Source organism: Drosophila rhopaloa, unplaced genomic scaffold, assembly GCF_018152115.1.
Source record: "Drosophila rhopaloa isolate 14029-0021.01 unplaced genomic scaffold, ASM1815211v1 contig_47, whole genome shotgun sequence".
NCBI classification, from domain to species: Eukaryota; Metazoa; Arthropoda; class Insecta; order Diptera; family Drosophilidae; genus Drosophila; species Drosophila rhopaloa.
The window spans coordinates 2,494,901-2,513,922 of record NW_025335142.1 but is presented as its reverse complement, the minus strand read 5'-3'; the positions used below and the strand labels follow the sequence as shown (position 1 = coordinate 2,513,922).

At 37.1% G+C, this 19,022-nt stretch overlaps 4 protein-coding genes across 7 annotated transcripts; 3 read left to right on the top strand and 1 right to left on the bottom strand.

Annotated features, from left to right (window-relative positions):
• The first annotated feature begins 1,042 nt into the window (after nt 1-1,042).
• LOC108041470 (vacuolar ATPase assembly integral membrane protein VMA21 homolog) lies at nt 1,043-1,773 on the top strand. Its single transcript, XM_017119404.2, has 2 exons — nt 1,043-1,230; nt 1,293-1,773. The coding sequence occupies exons 1-2, from the start codon at nt 1,159-1,161 to the stop codon at nt 1,536-1,538; spliced, it is 318 nt and encodes a 105-aa protein (XP_016974893.1). The 5' UTR covers nt 1,043-1,158; the 3' UTR covers nt 1,539-1,773.
• On the top strand, nt 1,773-4,174 carry LOC108041468 (glutaminyl-peptide cyclotransferase). Of its 3 annotated transcripts, XM_017119403.1 has the most exons (3): nt 2,309-2,317; nt 2,722-2,846; nt 2,905-4,174. In XM_017119403.1, the coding sequence occupies exons 2-3, from the start codon at nt 2,736-2,738 to the stop codon at nt 3,850-3,852; spliced, it is 1,059 nt and encodes a 352-aa protein (XP_016974892.1). In that variant the 5' UTR covers nt 2,309-2,317; nt 2,722-2,735; the 3' UTR covers nt 3,853-4,174. The 3 variants fall into 3 exon arrangements, with proteins under 3 accessions (XP_016974890.1, XP_016974892.1, XP_016974891.1); XM_017119401.2 differs by lacking the exons at nt 2,309-2,317; nt 2,722-2,846 and adding an exon at nt 1,773-1,889; XM_017119402.2 differs by lacking the exon at nt 2,309-2,317 and having other exon boundaries at nt 2,476-2,846.
• LOC108041467 (zinc transporter 1) lies at nt 4,073-14,881 on the bottom strand. Of its 2 annotated transcripts, none has more exons than XM_017119400.1 (4): nt 14,798-14,881; nt 8,263-8,454; nt 5,619-6,321; nt 4,073-5,269 (listed from the first exon to the last, which is right to left on the bottom strand). In XM_017119400.1, exons 2-4 carry the CDS (start codon nt 8,449-8,451, stop codon nt 4,599-4,601), a joined length of 1,563 nt encoding a protein of 520 aa, XP_016974889.1. In that variant the 5' UTR covers nt 8,452-8,454; nt 14,798-14,881; the 3' UTR covers nt 4,073-4,598. The 2 variants fall into 2 exon arrangements, with proteins under 2 accessions (XP_016974889.1, XP_016974888.1); XM_017119399.2 differs by lacking the exon at nt 14,798-14,881 and adding an exon at nt 13,092-13,304.
• Nucleotides 14,882-15,706: 825 nt separating this feature from the next.
• Nucleotides 15,707-18,182, top strand: LOC108041466 (NADH dehydrogenase [ubiquinone] 1 alpha subcomplex subunit 9, mitochondrial). Its single transcript, XM_017119398.2, has 4 exons — nt 15,707-15,858; nt 15,977-16,427; nt 17,013-17,378; nt 17,700-18,182. The coding sequence occupies exons 1-4, from the start codon at nt 15,819-15,821 to the stop codon at nt 18,091-18,093; spliced, it is 1,251 nt and encodes a 416-aa protein (XP_016974887.2). The 5' UTR covers nt 15,707-15,818; the 3' UTR covers nt 18,094-18,182.
• The last annotated feature ends 840 nt before the right edge of the window (nt 18,183-19,022 follow it).

The following is a 19,022-nucleotide window of genomic DNA, read 5'->3' as shown; positions in this document are numbered from 1 at the left end:
GGAAGGAAAATACTAGATAGACAATGAATACAAATGCGGTCAAAACCATAGTGGCAAACTTTTTAATAATTTTAGCTTATGGCTATTTTAAAATATTTAATTTTTGTGGTTTTTGATGGGTTGGATATGTCTTATTTAATTCATAATTTTGACCGAAATTATAGATTGAATAGCAGTATATAGACAATTTCTGGAAAAATTGCCAACTAAACTATTTGTATAAAATCTTGATTGAATGTTATGTTATTTTGGGAAAAATATCATGATATCTGTTTAAATATTTTACGAAAATTGTAATTACTATATGTTTAAAATACTTTTCAATTGCCTGGTAAAAAATAAATACGAATAGTTTTTTTATATTTTTAATAATATTCCAAGATTTTTGGTTTTCTGCTTTCATTTCTTAAAATAATGACAGTAGTTTTTTGTCTAACATTAGTAATTTAAAAAAAGGGAAGAAAACCATATTTCTTTTGACTAAGGGGAGGATCAAGCGTGATTTAAAGCAAATCGTTTTATTGGCAATATTGCTACAATTTTTTTTAAATTTTTTTGAGTTTTTCCGGCTCGAGGTCAACAATTGAAAAATGTTATAAATAAAAGTTTTTAATTTTTATTTTTTATTATTTCCAATATATTTCGGTTGCACTTCGGCAACCGTCTTCAGGGCAAATAATTTTACACGTCTGCACCGTCGGACGTGGAGATTAATACTTTTTTTTTTATATTATGATTGATTGGCAATTTTAATTAGAAATATCCACTGGCCTTATTCCACCCCATACGACCCAATTAGCGTTTTATTTATTTTTTATTTTTTATTTATACTTAAAAGAAATAAAAATATATAAATCAAATAGTTTTTAAATAAAAAACAATTTTCAAGACCCAAACAATAATGTATTTTTAATTTTGTGAAAGTTAAAAATTATTGCAAATTAATTTCGATAATAGATATATGTTACAAAACGAATAGTCGAATATTTACGGTATATTTTAGTATTTTTGCATTGTGCAAACGGTACTACAATTTTATCATGTGATTTGTGATTTGTCAAATATTTCTGATAACCGAATGGCAGGTCAAAGCAAAAAACGAAATTAAAAGAAATTATTTCTTTTTTCAATTAACCCTGGTTCAATTCAGATAGTAAAATGTCTAACAAAACTAAGAAGAGCACCGGTGGCAACGGGGGTGCGCCGAAGCAAACCCGCCAGCAATCCCACGTAAGTAAAATCATTAGTTCAAATGCCGGCTAGCTAATCCTTTGTTTATTTTGGATGCCAAGGACTCGCAGGACTATAGCTCTTTCAAGACAGTCCTATTCTACTGCATGCTCATTGTTTTCCTGCCCGTGCTGACCTTCTTCGTCCTGAAAGGCTTCGTTCTGGATCGATTCCTCGACATTTCTGAAGTAAAAGTCAATATAGCAGCAGCCGTGGGAGCGGTCGTATCATTGCACATTGCTCTGGGACTTTATATCTACAGGGCATACTTCGGGGCACCCGGCTCCAAGGCCTCCAAAGAGGACTAATCCTCATCTACCCGGACTGTTTTCCCCATTTCCATTAACCATAAGTCGGAAAAGAACTCTTGTACATACATACTATATATACAAATGTTTACATGCCATCGAGGGAGGAGAAAGTTGCCTGTAAACCGTGTGTAATCGTTTTCCATTGCATAAGTTTCGATAACAGCGTGGAAAGCGTGTTGTCAAGTGTTTTGTGTGCATAATTTGTATTAAAAAAAACATAAATAAGTGAAAATGCGTGTGCTGTTAAGAAATTATTCCCTGATAGAGGCTGTCAAGAGACTTCTGCCAAGGCCCCGCAAAAAGATTTACAATCTGGGCGCCTGCTTCGAGCTGGGGGATATTCCTAAGGTTAGAGGTGGGCTTTACTTTACACTTTAGTTTTGCGGCCCTGTTTATTTAGGGTAATATTTTTCGTATATTTAATTCCATTAATTTTTATTAAGATGGTATCAGAATTTGCCTCTAACATACATATATTTAAATTCATAATAGGGACTCCAGTTAAAAACAAAATTGGTTTTTTATTATTTCATTTTAATTTTTCTATTTAATAATCTTGGTTAATAAGATAAGATATTTTTTACTGACACGTATCTAAGTTTATTATGTTGCCTTTAGAAAAACATATTGCTAAAAGTTCCCTGTAGTTAAATATTTAGTGCGCCTGTGAACTTTTCATAGAGCTGCCACCTGCTTACACCTAGCGTTGCCACCTGTTGGTATCACCTCCAACAGCTGTTTTATACAGCATGGGCTGGCGCATAACTACTTCGTTGGTGGGGGTCAACTTAAAATTAAGTTGGTTTTCTAGAAAAACAAATTGTTGATTTCTTATAGGACAATTCTAAACTTATTAAATATAATAACTCCGAAGACTGAGTTACCAAAAGTGTTTTTTTTATGTGTTTATTAATAAATAATGGCAGCCAATTTAATCCCCCTTTGTTACTCCCATGTTTTGTTGTGTTTTGCCCCACAAGTTGGTCCGAAGAATTTCATAAAATGATAAACTACTAGACCCGCCAGAGACATCACAGCACATGCCGCAGTCTGCCGCAAGTTCGTGCCGCAGACGCACGTCCTTGGAATTCTGCATACCTGGCGCTATTGATCGGAACCACCTGTTGGGGCAGAACACTCCCACTCGTCAAAACAAAATACTCAGCCACGTAGTCTTTAGTCAGTCGGTTCAATATGCTTCAACGAGCCACAAGAATTTGGACGCTGTGCGTGCAGACAGCTTTAATAGCCACCTTGGTCAGGAGTTCCATGCAGCAGAAAGATAATCTTGTGGGGCGCTCTCAGGTTAATTTAGGTTACAACTTACCAACTGCCTCTTAAGTACCCTCCTTTCTCTCAACAGATATCGTACAATCCCAGCGAGCTCTCGGAATCCCGCTTTTTGGAATACAGCAATCTTTCCGATAAACTGCATTTAAGAGAGGCCATCGAAAAAATCTTAATACCCCGAGTTGTGGGCTCGGGAAACCATACTATTGTACGAAGGTATATAAGCCAGACCTTGAGCGATTTGGGCTGGGATGTGGAGGTGGACAGTTTCCATGATGAAGCTCCCATCAAAGGAAAATTGCATTTTCACAACATCATTGCCACCCTAAACCCAAAAGCCGAGCGATTTTTAGTGCTCGCTTGCCATTACGATAGCAAGTACATGCCGGGTGTGGAATTCCTAGGGGCCACCGATTCTGCAGTGCCCTGTGCCATGCTCCTTAACCTGGCCCAGGTGCTCCAGGAGCAACTGAAGCCACTCAAAAAAAGCAAACTGAGTTTGATGCTCCTATTCTTTGATGGAGAGGAGGCCTTCGAGGAATGGGGACCCAAGGATTCCATTTACGGAGCCCGACATCTGGCCAAAAGGTGGCACAACGAAAAAAAACTGGATAGAATAGATATGTTGGTGCTACTGGATCTTTTAGGAGCCCCCGATCCCGCTTTCTACAGCTTCTTCGAGAACACGGAATCCTGGTACATGCGTCTGCAGTCCGTTGAGGCTCGACTGGCCAAGTTGGAACTCCTGGAGCGCTACGCCAGCAGTGGAGTTTCCCACCGCTATCCCACGCGCTACTTTCAGTCACAGACCATGCGATCCTCCTTCATTGAGGACGATCACATACCCTTCCTGAAACGGAATGTGCCGGTGTTGCACCTTATTCCGGTGCCATTTCCTAGTGTCTGGCATACGCCGGATGATAACGCCAGTGTGATCGATTATGCGACGACGGACAACCTGGCACTGATTATTCGGCTTTTCGCTTTGGAGTACCTGCTGGGCGGAGGGGAGGACAAGTAGTCAAGTCATGCCCCTTGGTGACTCACAAATGTTGTATCTAATTACGCCTTATCTAACTGACCTGTTCGATATCCAGACGCTGTTAAATGTTCTTATACCCGCCGTGGAACCCTTGTTAACTGACTGTGTGCTTCAAAACTACTTAAGCAGATCTGAAAAACACGGAAACCAAATATTTTTATACCCATGTATGTATAGTTCAAAGAAAAGATTGTTCAGCTAATGACACGTCAAATTGATATATTTTTTGTAATCTTTCGGTTGTCAATATTTAAGACTTATATAGTACAACATATACATAGTAAATGTAACTTAAAACAAATTTTTAGTAAACTAACTGCACTGGTGGGCAAAATTTAGTTCGTTTCTTGTCACAAAAGAGCGGAGGAAACAGCACCTGGTTATAAACTGTCCTTCGAAAAGTTATCATTGTATCCTGAGATTTTAGTTCAATGCAATTAGCTTTGTTTCTAGAATATAAAACGTAGTTGAGAATGAAAAATGTGCCATAAAATGTTCACAAAGAAAATCTTAAAGTTAAAACAATATGGAAAATGGTCCAATGGTTCAGATATATATGTCTATACTGAATTCTCAGCTGTTGTGATCAAGTTAGCCTACCAGTGCTATAAAGCGTCTCGTTTAAAAAAGGAGCTCCAACAGATATATGGCAAATTCGTAAACTTACTTAAGAGCTAGCTAAAATCGTTAAGCCTTGATTCAATACTATAGTTATTTAAGGTGAATCAATCGCTAGTCGTTAGAGGAGGTGGACTGTCATTTGATTCGAATGTATCTTCCTTCGATGAAGATGTACCCAAACAGGTCGCTTCCGTATCCGATGGCGTATGTTGCAGTTTAGGCATAGATTTTGCCACCTCCTGATCTTGACCCTTTAACAGCTGTGCTGCATTCAGTTCCTTGGGTTTCTCAACAACCACTACACTCAGTTCGGCGCAGGATTTCGATTTAACCCTGCCATGATCGTGGTCTTGACATTTGTCTGAAGAAGATGACTTTCTGCCTCCGGGAGTATCACAAACCTCACGGAGATCGGAACGGGAATCCCGGCAACAAACTTTTTCGATGCATTCCGCCGCTTGACATTGCATCAGGCATTCCAGAGAGGCAGAGGCGTTTTTGTTGGTGGACGGATAAAACTCCGGTTGAATTGTGACCGCTCCGATTCCTTGATCGTGGAAATATGCCCGCACCTGTTCGATGATCTTGAGGTAGAGTTTGGGATTCTGGAACTGGATGTGTATTGTGGCCACGTATCGATGGGCGGACAACTGCCATATGTGCAGATCATGGTAACTGATAATCTCCGGAAATTTAGTGACCAGTGTTCTCTCAAAGATCTCCAGATCGATGGAACCCGGAATGGTTTGAAGTAGGATCAGGCAGGATTCTTTCACTGTAAAAGAGAATGAAAAAATTTTAGACTAGATCAAGATTCCTTAATTGAAATTTTTTGTATTCTTTGATAATGTCACTTATTTAGGGATATACAAACATTTTATATTTTATTTCTATGTTTTCATTGTGAATATTGTAAATAAAAAACTGTTAAAAGTGGTCTAAAATTTTCTTTTTTTACTATTAAAGGAGAAGTTGTGCTGCTGCTTAAATTAGTTTGCTATAAATTAGTTAGTCCGAAAAGCTGTTGTGAATAATTAGTGATAAGGGCCATAGGGCCATTACCTTAATACTTTGGAACTTCTAAGATGTTATATTCATATATAATTTTTATGGTATGTACTTACTGTAAGGGTAACTGAGCGTCACCAGAAGTACACAGGAGAAAATGGAGAGCACGGGATCAATAAACTTGGCTGTGTGCTGCTCATCCTCGGCCACATATACGATTGCGGCACAAACAATCACAAAGATAGTACTCGACACATCGCGCAGCATTTCCACGGCTCCCTGGCGTTTGGTGGCGAAGTAAACACTACCCACCTCTGCCTCCAATTCCTCGCGTAACTGACGATCATTCCGGGATTTACTGAGTTGCTTTTGCATTGGGGTGAGAGATAGATCCAAATTGCTGGACATGGGTCTGTCAAGTACAACATTTCCTCCAGGTGTCAAGTGCAGAAAGCTTCCCTGATGCAACGTGTATCCTCCAATCAGCAGATATGTAAGTCCATTCAGGATTAGTCCCACAAAACCGAGCATCATCACGGGTATCGGGAGATGCATCGTATCCTGGTGGTCAATGTGGACTAGAGTTTGCAGAGCCTCCACAACCAACGAAAAGGATAACGACGCCAGGATAATGAACACAATCAGCATGGTCAATATATCGATCCTGGCCCAACCGAAGGTATTTCGTAGCTTCTGCTCCCGTCTAGCCTGGTTTTGTGCATCCGTTTCGGCCAGGTTGACAACCACCCCCGCTCCATTGCCATTGACCTTGGTCTGAATAAGAGGCGGATTTTGAGACTCCGGTTTTTGTTTACTATGCTGCAAGATTACAAAAAGAATGATCGGTTAAAAAATGTAATTTTAAAAATTATACACTTTACTTTGCAGTATTATAAATGAAAATACAGCACTTTATAAAATTTCCGAAAACACTTTAAATTAAAAAAGAACAGTTTTTAATCTCAATATAAATTAGGCAACACATCATGCCTTAAAGTTTATTTTCAATAAAAAGTAATTATAAGGTCACAATTTCGAACAAGTTTAATTAACGTATATTGCATTCTTATAAAACAAATTCTTCTGTGATTTATGGTTTGAAGTAATTTAAAAAATTCCCTTTGTATTTTTTATAATTGATCTAATAATGCCTGTGTTGAATAGACAACGTTAATTGCTTTTGTACCATTTTTTACAATGTTGTCCAAAAATGCCGAATGGAAATAGAATCAAATAGAGAAGTTCAATCATCGTCATGCTTTCTAAGCCAAATCATAACAATTGGCATTGGCCCATCTACAATGGCTGGCAGCTATTTAAACGCTCTGGTGATCGTCCGTCTGCCCCATTATATAAGCTCGGAATCGGCCCACACCACTGTCCACACCTACAACGCCGTCAACTGTTGGGAAGCTTTCGATTTCTGGTCTGTCACTCCGCGATTTTTGGCCAAGTCTTGTTTGGTTTCTGCCGTTTTGGGCCTCGTCTTTGTCTTTTGCGAAACGTGCTTGGCACGCTTTCCCATGGCGGCAACGATTTTTGCATCCATTCAATAACAAAATATTAGCTTTGGCTGCTCCATAAATTTGTAGTTGGACACTTTGCCTTTGGAAGTATTCACCTTGAATTTAAATCAATTCGTGGCAAATAGAAATGAAGAAAGAGATTTGAAGCGATGTCACGGCATTTTATTGATTATATATCGTTTGTTTAGATTGTAATATTAATAATAAAGTTTTGAAGTTACAAATACTTTTTTACAAAACAAAAACAGGCGGAATAAACGGTTTTGGAAAAAAAACAAAAAGTATTAAAAGAAGAAAAGGATTTAAAAAATGTTTTTTAAATTGTAATAAATAAGCAATTAGATTTGTGTTAAAATGCAAAAAATATGACATTTTATAATGGTTTCTTTTGAAACCAAACTTGTTTACTAAAAATAATAAAAGCTCTAATTGAATTAGCAATTAAATTGTAATTCCTTACAGAATAACACCTTTACTGCAATCTTAACAATCCCCAACTATCCAGATCTCATATCTATTGCCATTTTAGCTCTCCACCTAACGATCACCATAATAGAAGTGCTCTATTTCGACGTATCTTAACAAAAAAACTAAGGCAAAGTGAGTGTGACTGCAGTCTGTCCGATATCTCCGTGTAATCAACCTGATTTCATGTCACCAGCTGTGTAGACAGAGGCATTACACTTGAGTGGGCAATTACACAGCTAAATGCTGATAAGGCCAACGAAAAGGGTGACTAAATTGACCGATAAGCCTAAATTAAAACCAAAAAACCACTCCCTACCAAAAAATTTCAAAAAATGTTCGTAAATTATCGAAACAAAGTCCAAACAAAACCAGTTTTCCGCCAAATAAAAAATTGTGTTTGGAATGCGATCAATACATTTTTTGTTGTCCACAATAAAAGTTCAATGCACCAGCATCTGTTTCGACTTTGCACCAGCACGCGTCATTTCCTGGCCAAAAAAATGTAAAGCCGGCAAGCAAAATAAGCCAGACTAGTCAAACAACACAATTATTTTTTAAAAACAATCACAGAAAATATTTACTGTTGAAGATATTTGTTTTGAATCGAAATGCTACTACGCTTCGCGAAAACATTCAAAATGTTAGTTAAAAAGTTCAATAAATATAATATTATATATTGCTTTCCTAGGACTTTACATTTTTTTTTATTTAACAAATTAATATCAACGACATATCTTTCAGTGTTCAAACTGGTTGCTCCACTTACCTTAATCGTGATAACGCAGCCGCCGAGTGCAAAAATGTTGCACAACATGTGATGGGATGCCATCAGTAGAGTGAGTCCGTGCGTCAAGTGGCTGAGGATCAGCTGGAGCACGAAGTAGCAGATCGATAGCACCAGCACAGTGTACAGGGGGATCGGCCTGCACCGCTGGAGTATCTCCTTTACCGGCATTATCTGTTGGAAGAAAAAAGGGTTGATCGTTAAATATTTGATAATTTCGGAAATGACGGTCGGAGATTTCACCTACTTGACTTAATTTATTGCTTGAATAGTTTTGTAAATCGAAGAGTAGTTACAGAAATTATAGTTTTTATTTCAGATCATAAATAAATTGATCTTTTATTATTTGAATGGTATTTAATGTTAACCTTTTGTATAAATAACTTGCTGAAATTGAAAAAATGTTTCATTTATAACTTTCTTTGAGACTAAAAGGGATGAACCCCAAATTATCACTTATTGGTAGAACATTTTTAAATGTAGTAAATATCCCGTAAAATTTGTCAAAGTATAGAACCTCTATTTAAAGACTTTTTATTGGTACACCTTATTCGAACTGTGTCAAGTTCAAGTGTCCTAAACGGGTTAAACGAACTGAACCGATTTGGAGCGATACTGCACTGAACCGAGCTGAACCTGCCATATTAAGGGTTCAGCCCATGCCAACCTCGTATGCAAATCACCATCATGATCATCATCATGTGGGCCTGGGCCTGAGTATGAGCTCCTCCTGGGTTGCATGCAAATGAAGATGCTAAATGGGCCCGTTTTACCTGTGGCTACCTCAGCGTATCTCATCGAATCGATCGCCTCCGACATTGACGTAACTTTACGTGATCGTCAATATATGGCTACTGATTGTTTGTTGGCCGCCTCCCCCGTTTTTGTTTGTCGTAATGTAACCCCAAGGTTGGACCCTATTCGGTTGGTCATTTGTAATGGTTAAATGCCCCCTAGTAAAGTAATTATTGGGGTACATGTCGCGCTTTAATGGTCTTTTCGGAAAATCCAAATGGATATTAAAACTTTTCAAGGATCAACTCATTGTTAATGATTGGTAGAATTTACTACAAAGTTAAAAATGTTAATGTTGATCAAGAAGGAAATAATTAAAATCAAGAACAAAATTAAAAATATGACTAAATCAGTGGGTATTATATGAGATCACTGTCTTCCAATAAATATCAGCTTAAGTTATTTACGTTCTCAACAGCATTAAATTCCATCCAATCTCATATAGCAATTCCTGATTTATATCTGTCGCTTACATTTGGAATGCTTAATAAGTGTAATACGCAAATGAACATTATCAGCCAGCATTCTATTTTTTTTAATGATGCAACCTCCCCTGCACGGCGTTGACTCCTAAATGAGCCAATTGCATTCCAAATTGTCACACGTGCAATTGCAAATAATTGGAATCGATCAAATGATATAATCTATTGTTTTAGTACCCCCATATATTAGGCATGTAATTAAAAGGTAAGTACAAAAGCGCTAAATGGCGCCTCGGGGGAACTAGATTGTGCACCCTAACAAACAATCAAATGTTTCCCATAGTTCCAGCAGAGACATTGTAGAAATAACAATTAGCAAGATAATGCTGGACAGGTAGCAACAAACAATTTAGATACTCCCCATAGATACATATATATTTGGGGACGGCTACATACTGTATCTATCTCCCAGTTGTTCCACTTGCCACAGCCGCTAAATGTTCATTTCCTCAATTTGATTTCATTTTCATTGGAAATTGGACGAGGGCGGTGGGAGGTGGGAGGTAGGAGGTAGTGGAACAGAGGCTCGAACACGAGATAACAAAAGATAAGCGGAGATACAGATACAGATACTGAGACATGGGAAACCTTTGTTCGCCTATTGTTGCTGTTGTTGCTAGGGGATAAAGAAGATAACAAAGTGATCCTTCAGATAAAAAATGGTGTGATATGGATGGCATGCGGCTGTTAAGACTTGGACTGTAGGCTCTATAAGTCCACTCAAAATAAATATGTCTCATTAGGCCTAAAAACGAAAATGAGCTTAACAATCTGTGTAGTTGAAACCTTTTTTTTTCTGGTTACCTTAAGTACAAAATGTAACCAGAATTCGTTTTATCTTAAAAGGAAAAACTATTCTGCATAAATGTTGATTTTTTTTCAACAAAAAATAATAAAAATAATAATTATAAAGTTTTTATTACTGACAATTTGTTGAAATAAAATTAGGAAGTTAGTAATTCACTAATTTATTTTCTTGTTTTTTTAAAAATAAGGTAATAGAAATTTTAAATTCAACTTAATTTATAAAAAAAATGCTATATCTGTCCAAAAATTCGTTAAGTATTTACACTTTTCTCGAGTTGTCTTTAATCTTTATGGTCTTCCAAAATATTTTATTATCCTCGGAGTCCGATCATTGTGGGCTTGCAGTAAAACCCAGATCGTAAATCTGCGCCAAAAGTTGACAAATGGATTGTCAATTAGATCAATGCTACAACTCACTTCATCAATTGAAAAGCAAAGCTTGCAATAAAATTCGGGACCAATAACACTTGTTTTGATTTGCCATCAGGTGCATTAATTCTGTTTGTTGGTTTGTTTGATTTTTTCGTTTTGGGCCATTGCCTGCATACAAATTAAACTTGGCAACAAAAACCATTTGTACTTCGATTTTTGCGTAGATTTTTAAAATTGAATTAAAAAATACTTCCTATGCTGGTCCCTGGCCTGTTTTTAAAGCCAGCAACCGCAGCACCAGTTTATATTTTTGACCATTTGAGACACAATGACAAGGTCGCCGATGCCTTTGGAATTTCTAATTGGCAAGGGGAACAGATAGTAAGCTCGATATATTTTTAAATTCTACAAATATTGTTATTGTCTATCACTGGGCCATAGACAAAGTGTGATGCCAATATTTTATTACTTTGTTGTCGCTGGCAATTAGCTATAGGCTATAGGCATATTTGAACACTTTTCAAACGCGCCAAATGCAGACACCTGATAAGCAGACAGAGATAGTTGTCTAACCATCTAGCGCTATCTCACTTTCATGTGATTAAATGGAAATTGGACAGGTCTACTGATAAGACCGATTTTGAAAACAATATCGAAAACAACTCGGCATGAGGTGGGTTAAAATACCATCGCTAAACGGGGGATTCGATGGGGAATGTTGATAAGAAAACATGTTGCTACGCGCAAATGTTGCTAGGTTAGATAGGAAAATTTCTACACTAATAGGGGAGTGTTTTTTGATTCTCCAAGAATTTATCATTATGAAATAAGAAGCAAATTTAATACCATATTCGTATTAGCATCATAACTTATGAAGAAAGCTAAGACTTAACTAAATCCAAACTTGTATTTGTACCTCAAGTATTTTAAAATAACAAACACGACATCTTGGCTATGAAAGAATTATTTTTAACAGAAATCAATACTGTTGACAAAAATATCAATAAATAATAAATAAGTTTCGTGCATGGGTTGAATTATCTTTCATTTTTAATACAGTTGTGTTTCTGTAATAAACGTACTTTCGTCTGACTTCTGTCTGTCTTAATCAAAATAATGAAATTCAATACGTTTCTGCAATTTCTTTTCTTTATATATTTGTAGAGAGGACTGCACAGCCCTGACCACCTGTACATATTGTAGGCTGAGGCGCACAATTCAATGAAATATTTCCATTAAAATAAACAAAGAAGTGTAAATATTTTAATTACAGTTTTATGTACCACGATCTACGTGAGATCTGCGCCTACAAATCCATGAATGAGGCGCCTGGCCAAGCACTTTCCCTGCATCCTCATCAGAAACGTGATCAAGTGGAATATGTGAGATTTTTTGATGATATATAAACCCATTAAAATAATACTCAAATTGATATTAATGCTGATTACTAAAGACCCACTTCAATTACACTTAATGACTCGCCTTTGCAAAAAAATTTAATAAAATATAAACATACAGATGCGGTCGACAGATGTTATATATAAAACTATAATGGGATTTATTTTTTAGAAATTACGAATGCTTAAAAAACTTTTATAAAAAAAACTAAGTAGCTTTGTTATTAAATTAAAAATAAGTACATTTTTTGGTAATCAAAAATTATAAAAAGAACTTCCCAAAAACATAACATTTAGCTATTTTTATAGTCCTCTTTAGTGACCCTTTGATATTTTTAGTCTTTTAATTTAATTATGATAAAGTTAGTAATCTTTTATAAACGCCTTTTGAAAGGCAACCACTATTATTGTGACCAATTCTGTTTGCTTATATTTTCAACGACTAACGGATGGGTAATTGTTTATAATAACGCGTTGGGAACACGGCTGAGTTCTTCAGTACTTGAGCCAAGGCCCGGATCAATTTGCATTGAATTAGCTTAGAGTGAGAATTTGTTTTAAGCTCAATCTCAGCCCCGAGACGATTGGATCGTAGACAGATATAACCTTTAATTAGCGTTGTTTTCGATCAAATTTATTTTTATACCCCGCAGATGGTGTTATTTTAGCTTTAATAATTTTTTGGGATAATATTTTTTCACATCGGTGCCAAGGGGCGCGAGGCGTCTTAATAATCACTTGCTAAATGGATTCACAGTCAGGCTGCTAACGAATCAGTCATCTATGTATATATGTCAATATATAGCTACACATATCTAAAACTGCGGCATTAAGGTGTGTTTTCGATTCCTGTCCCCAGATACGCATCCAAATAATAGTCACACAAGGCCAAAAACTTCTTATCAGTCTAGACCCGTTAGTCTAAAATTGGGATTTTGGCAAAGAACTGGACATTTACCGTCGTTTGGCCTGTGATAACCGGAAAAATGCGTGCGTTCCTCGTACGTTGGCTATTTATAGAAGCTTTACTGTAAATTGCTTGTGAAAATTAGCTTTTCCTATTTTATTATTATTATATTCACACACACGCACGCACACGATTTAAACTATTTCGAGCACACGCGCGGAATTTCGGGAGCGAATTATCGAGCGTTGTTTACTGCAGCGCGGCTCAAAAACGAATGATCGCCAAAGCCGACGCAAAATATATAGCACACTAATTTGAGGAACGACGGAAAGGCCAGGTGAATTTGGCAAGCCGACTACTTTGTACACTTCCCGTTAATGTTATAAGTGTATTTAAAAATGGAAAAACATAGCTCGGATGATATTTAAAAAACTTTTTGATAGTTAAAACTTTCTTTTTTATTTTTTTTTATTTTTAAATTGTTAAGTTAAGTTTTACTTGCAAAACTGATAGACAGATTTTTAAAACTATTGTTTTATTACTAAGATACATCAATCAAAATTATTGTTCTTATAAAACTATTACTTGAAAGCAACCTATTATTACAGCAAGAAAGTTAATTTTGCTTTATTACTTCCAATTTCACAGAAATTAGTTTCAAATGGTATAATACAGCAAAAAACAAAGATTGACTTTCATTGCTAATGTTAATATGTCAAATCTAAGCATTTTTAAAAATAATTTTTAATGTTTTTTGAAAGGGTATGTTCTTGAATCTAACTGCCCCCAGCAATGTTATCAAATGCAGAGATGTATCAAAACCATAATACCCATTGTAACGGTATAAAAGACAAAGAGAGATGGTTAGCAACAAAAGCAATGACCACAGCCGGCAAAACAAAAACGGAATGCCCGCGAATTGAAAGTGAGCGTAAAATTGCACGTGTATGTGTTTTTATTGGTGGGTGAAGGGGGAAAAGATAACGTGAGGGAGAGAGCTAGAGGGAGAAAGCAATAGCGATAGCAATTGTGTGGGTGAAAAGTGCGTGAGGTTGAAAAATATCAGCTGATAGAGAGCAATAAGAGAAATTTAGGTAAAGAACAAAAAAAACAGGTAGGCTTGTGTTTTCGCGAGAGAGCTTGTATGTGCACGTCTGATCAAGTGTGTGTATGTATGTGTATACATTGATGTTATCTGGGCAAGTTTATGATACTTACATATGTATGTATAAACATGTATATATGTACATACATTTGTTTGTATGTTTTTACATCACTGCGAAATTAAATCCGCAATTATCAAACGCACTGATTTAGCTTATCAAACAAACAAATGAAACCTACAAATAGGGTGATTCAATAAAAAGAATATCCAGACGAAAATATTTTGCGTATACAAATCTGTAAACATTTATACACATAATGTATTTTTAAATTTCTTAAGAGCATAATTCTAAGCGACTTTTCGGGAAAAGATTAAAAAATTAATTTCACATTAATGATAAAAAAGGTATTATATATGTATGTACATACATATACATATTTATGTTTTTAAGTCCATGTTCCCAATTACAAATAAAAAATTCTGCATTATAAAAATAAACCTATTCAAAACTGAATGCTCAGACAAAGGAAATAAACCCGGTTCTAAATACCAATACTGTTATGTACATACGACGACGTCAATTCGCTAGAAGTAGTGTTATTTGTGACCTCAACAATGTGTATCCATATCAATAATTTTACCACAAGCTCACTTTTATTCAAATGCTTATCGGAGTTGATAGGAGGGTAATTAATCCTTGGTTGGTAGATTTTGAATAGATAGCACTCTGATAGTACGATGCTCTCGGGTTTGCAGCTCGAAGACAACTAACTAAATTCGTTGTCCACAAGCCGTGCCGAATTAAGCGATCTGCGGCCTGCAAATTGCAATTAAACCACGCACATTAGATAAAAAGTCGGCGGTTTGACTGGCTGTCAAGGCAGTTCCATTTCAAGTGGGACACGGTAAGCTTACGTCTTATTTGCCCAAGAATATTTATAAATTAAGAGCCGAGTGAGTTTATTTGTCCACTATGATATCAGCATAGCGTGTTATTAAATAAGATAACCATGACAAGGTCGTTAAAATACAAATTAAGAACCTGTAAGTTGTTTTAAAGTTTGTTAACTTTTCTTTATCAAAATAAATATATAAATTATTTGTAAAACAAGTTTTATGTAAGAATATTTATTTGAAAATTATGTATGTATGTGCTTAAATAATGTAATCAGACCAATTTTACTTAATTTGCATTATTATAAACTTATTTATTAAGGTTAAACTTTAAATTAACATAACAATTAACATTGTTTGCTAAATTAAAATATGGTACTTGAAATGATTAATAATAAATACAAAATTGTATATGAAATAATTAATAATAAAAACTGAAATTTTATTTCTTAATCGTAATAAATGTTTAATTTTTAACCACATTTTTGATAACGAACATAAATATTAAAAGCTCGTTATTTTTCAAATCTGATCTTTTTCCAAAGTATGGCAGCCCGTTTTATTCTACATTTGACATACGAGCCGCTTTTCTGTGGTATGCTTGTACTTTATCATGAGTTGTTCTAGTATATTTTTGAAAGCCAAAGTGTTACCATGCTACGGTATGTTTTAATGGATGAGACGCGGTCACACTGGCTTGGAGCAAAACTGCAAGAAATAAAATAGGATTTTAAGCGTTTAATTTACCCAATCGAGTTGGTTCAGTGCGCCGGTAGGAAATGGCCGCCATAGTACTAACCCGTAATCTCCAGCTGGCCAGTGAGTAGCGTCGCCTGCGGGCAAAAACATCCTGGCAAACAAATTATGTAATATGAGTTCTACCACCAATGTTGTGGCTAATTTTTGTTTCATTTTCGGTTCGATTCCGGATATTCAGAGCACCATGGCAGTGGCGTGGTGGGAGTTTTGTGCCTGCGTGGATATGCCGCCGCCGCTGCTCCGCCGGAGGATGGTCCGCGTCCGCTGAAGACCACAAATCCGGCTGCCATGAAGCGAGGAACTGGCGGACGAAGCAGTTTCAATGGGATTGTGGCCACGGTTTTCGGAGCCACCGGATTCGTGGGTCGCTATGTGTGCAACAAGCTGGGCAAATCCGGCAGCCAGATGATCCTACCCTATCGCGGCGACGACTCCGATGTGATCCGCCTAAAGGTCACCGGCGATCTCGGCCAGGTGCTGTTCCACTTCTACAACCTGGACGATCCCGCCTCCATTCGCGAAGCTGTCAAGCACTCGAACGTGGTCATTAATCTGGTGGGCAGGGACTTCGAGACTAAGAACTTCAAGTTCAAGGATGTCCATGTCAATGGAGCTGAAAGAATTGCCAGGTGAGTATCATAAAATAAACCTATCGTAAATTTTAAGAGATGTATGGAATAGCGAATTGTCTCTGTAATATGGATTACTCCTAAAATCGTATGAAGCAATCATATACTAATTTGTAATTAACAATTGTATGTATTTTTCAAATGTATACCGTACACGGTTTTAGTCATTCTGATCGCAATAAGATCAGATCTAAACGCTCGATATGTATATGTTTATTAATATATAGAGCACATGAAAATATGTTAATGTCATAACTCCAAGATTAATGGTCCCTTGGCGAACAATTACTAACATAATTCTAATTAAAAACATAAAAGTTAATATCAAGTTAATATGGAGCTTAAATTAATTTTTATAAATGTGGTCAAACCTACAGGAATGTTTTTATTTCGTTTTAATGAATACATTTATAATCAATTATTAAGGCGGTGTCCTTAGAAAAACACTTTTTATTTTTATAAAGTTTTAAATCAATAGAGTTTTTAGATAAATCGCTGGCTAGAACTTAAATTGTAAGAAATAAAACCTGTTATGAATAACAGTCTTGTAAGCTCATATTAATCTATTTTTGTCTATTTATTCAGGATTTCCCGAGAGGCCGGAGTAGAGCGCTTCATCCACCTGTCCTCCTTGAACGTGGAGGCCAATCCCAAGGATCTGTTCGTCAAGGGCGGCAGTGAGTGGCTGAAGAGCAAGTACGAGGGTGAGCTGCGCGTGCGCGACGCCTTCCCCAACGCCACGATCATCCGTCCCGCGGATATCTACGGCGCCGAGGATCGCTTCTTGCGCTACTACGCCCACATCTGGCGCCGTCAGTTTCGCTCGATGCCGCTGTGGCACAAGGGCGAGAAGACAGTGAAGCAGCCCGTTTTCGTTTCGGACGTGGCCCAGGCCATCATCAACGCCGCCAAGGATCCGGACTCCGCCGGTCGCGTCTACCAGGCCGTTGGGTAAGTCACCCTCTAATGGAGTAACTTATTATTTAATTACCATTAAATACACAGTTATTTAAACTATTTAATTGGTAAAATCGTATTTCTTTCGTACATTTTAATTCCAAAATCCTAAAATTGACCACAAAACAGGGTTCTTGCAAAAAATAGTAATAGATTCACGATTTTTAGTTTCTTTTTATGAATTAATTTGTAATAATTGAGTTTTATTTTTTGTTTTTATTATTTACAATAGCCCAATTCTATAATATAACTTATTATTATTATCGTTAACCATTGTGAAGAAACTGTATCCCTAATCTCTGTTAACCTTTTCAGACCCAAGCGCTACCAGCTGAGCGAACTGGTCGACTGGTTCCACCGCCTGATGCGCAAGGACCAGAAGCGCTGGGGCTACATGCGCTACGACATGCGCTGGGACCCCTCCTTCCTGCTGAAGGCCAAGCTGAACAGCTGGATCTGCCCAGGCACCCCGATCGGCGGTCTGCACCCTGCTCGCATCGAGCGCGAGGCTGTCACCGATAAGGTTCTGACTGGAGTGCCCACGCTGGAGGATCTGGGCGTCACGCTGACCACCATGGAGCAGCAGGTGCCATGGGAGCTGCGTCCGTACCGCGCGGCCCTTTACTACGACGCCGAGCTGGGCGAATTCGAGACGCCATCGCCACCCAAGTGCATCGAGGCCCGCGACGAACTGCGTCTGTTTGCCTAAGCGGATCGTGGCTGATGTCTGTGTTGATTGGAAATTTTTAGTTGGAATTGTTAAGGCGATGCGTCAATAAAGAGAAGTCGACAGATTAAGAGTGATTTTTCTAAAAAATTAGTTGATATCAATTAAGACTACAATGTGCAATGTAAAGAGCTATTATGGGAATGGAATGGACAACCTTACGAGAGTATCTATTAATCAATCCCTTATGAAATTAAAACATATAGTAATTTCAGTGTAACCTGCATTAATAACTGTTTTCAGCGAAATTTCATATTATTTGCCAATCTGGGCAGTCCTTTCGACTCTGGTTGACTTGTTGGATTAGGATTTCTTTGCCCCAATGGCCTCAAATCGAATTTTGTTTTGGACGTTGGACGGTTCGCGTTCTAATGGTTTTGGAAAATAAGGAGAATTTCGAGAATCCAATTCAATAGTAGATCTCTTACTACTCAAGTGTAAATTAATCATACCGAGACTACGGCTTATATGGTCTTCCTGGTGTAAAAGGTTTAATGGACATAACCACATGAACGAGTTTTCTTTGGGGTAATCTTTTCAACTCCTCCCAATATTATAATGTGCCTGAATCAACACTAATTTTTTGGCTTCGCCCCATTTAAAACAATCCGGAAAAAGGCCTCTTATTCTGATTTCGAACCCATTCGGCGGTGGAGCCATTGAAACATCCATAACCATGAGCATTCAAAAGACACATTTATGAAACCTTGGACCTTTCATTCGTCTTAAATAAGAAACCTAGCTTAACACGTTGGATTGGGGACGAACGTCTAAGTTTGCTGGGAATTAGAAGTTATAAAGACTTCATATATCCAGGATGAGTCCGCTTTTCTGTTATTGAGTCCAGTATAATTGCTGTCGACTACGAAATAAACGTTGACCCCTGATTAACCTTTATGCGATCCTGAATT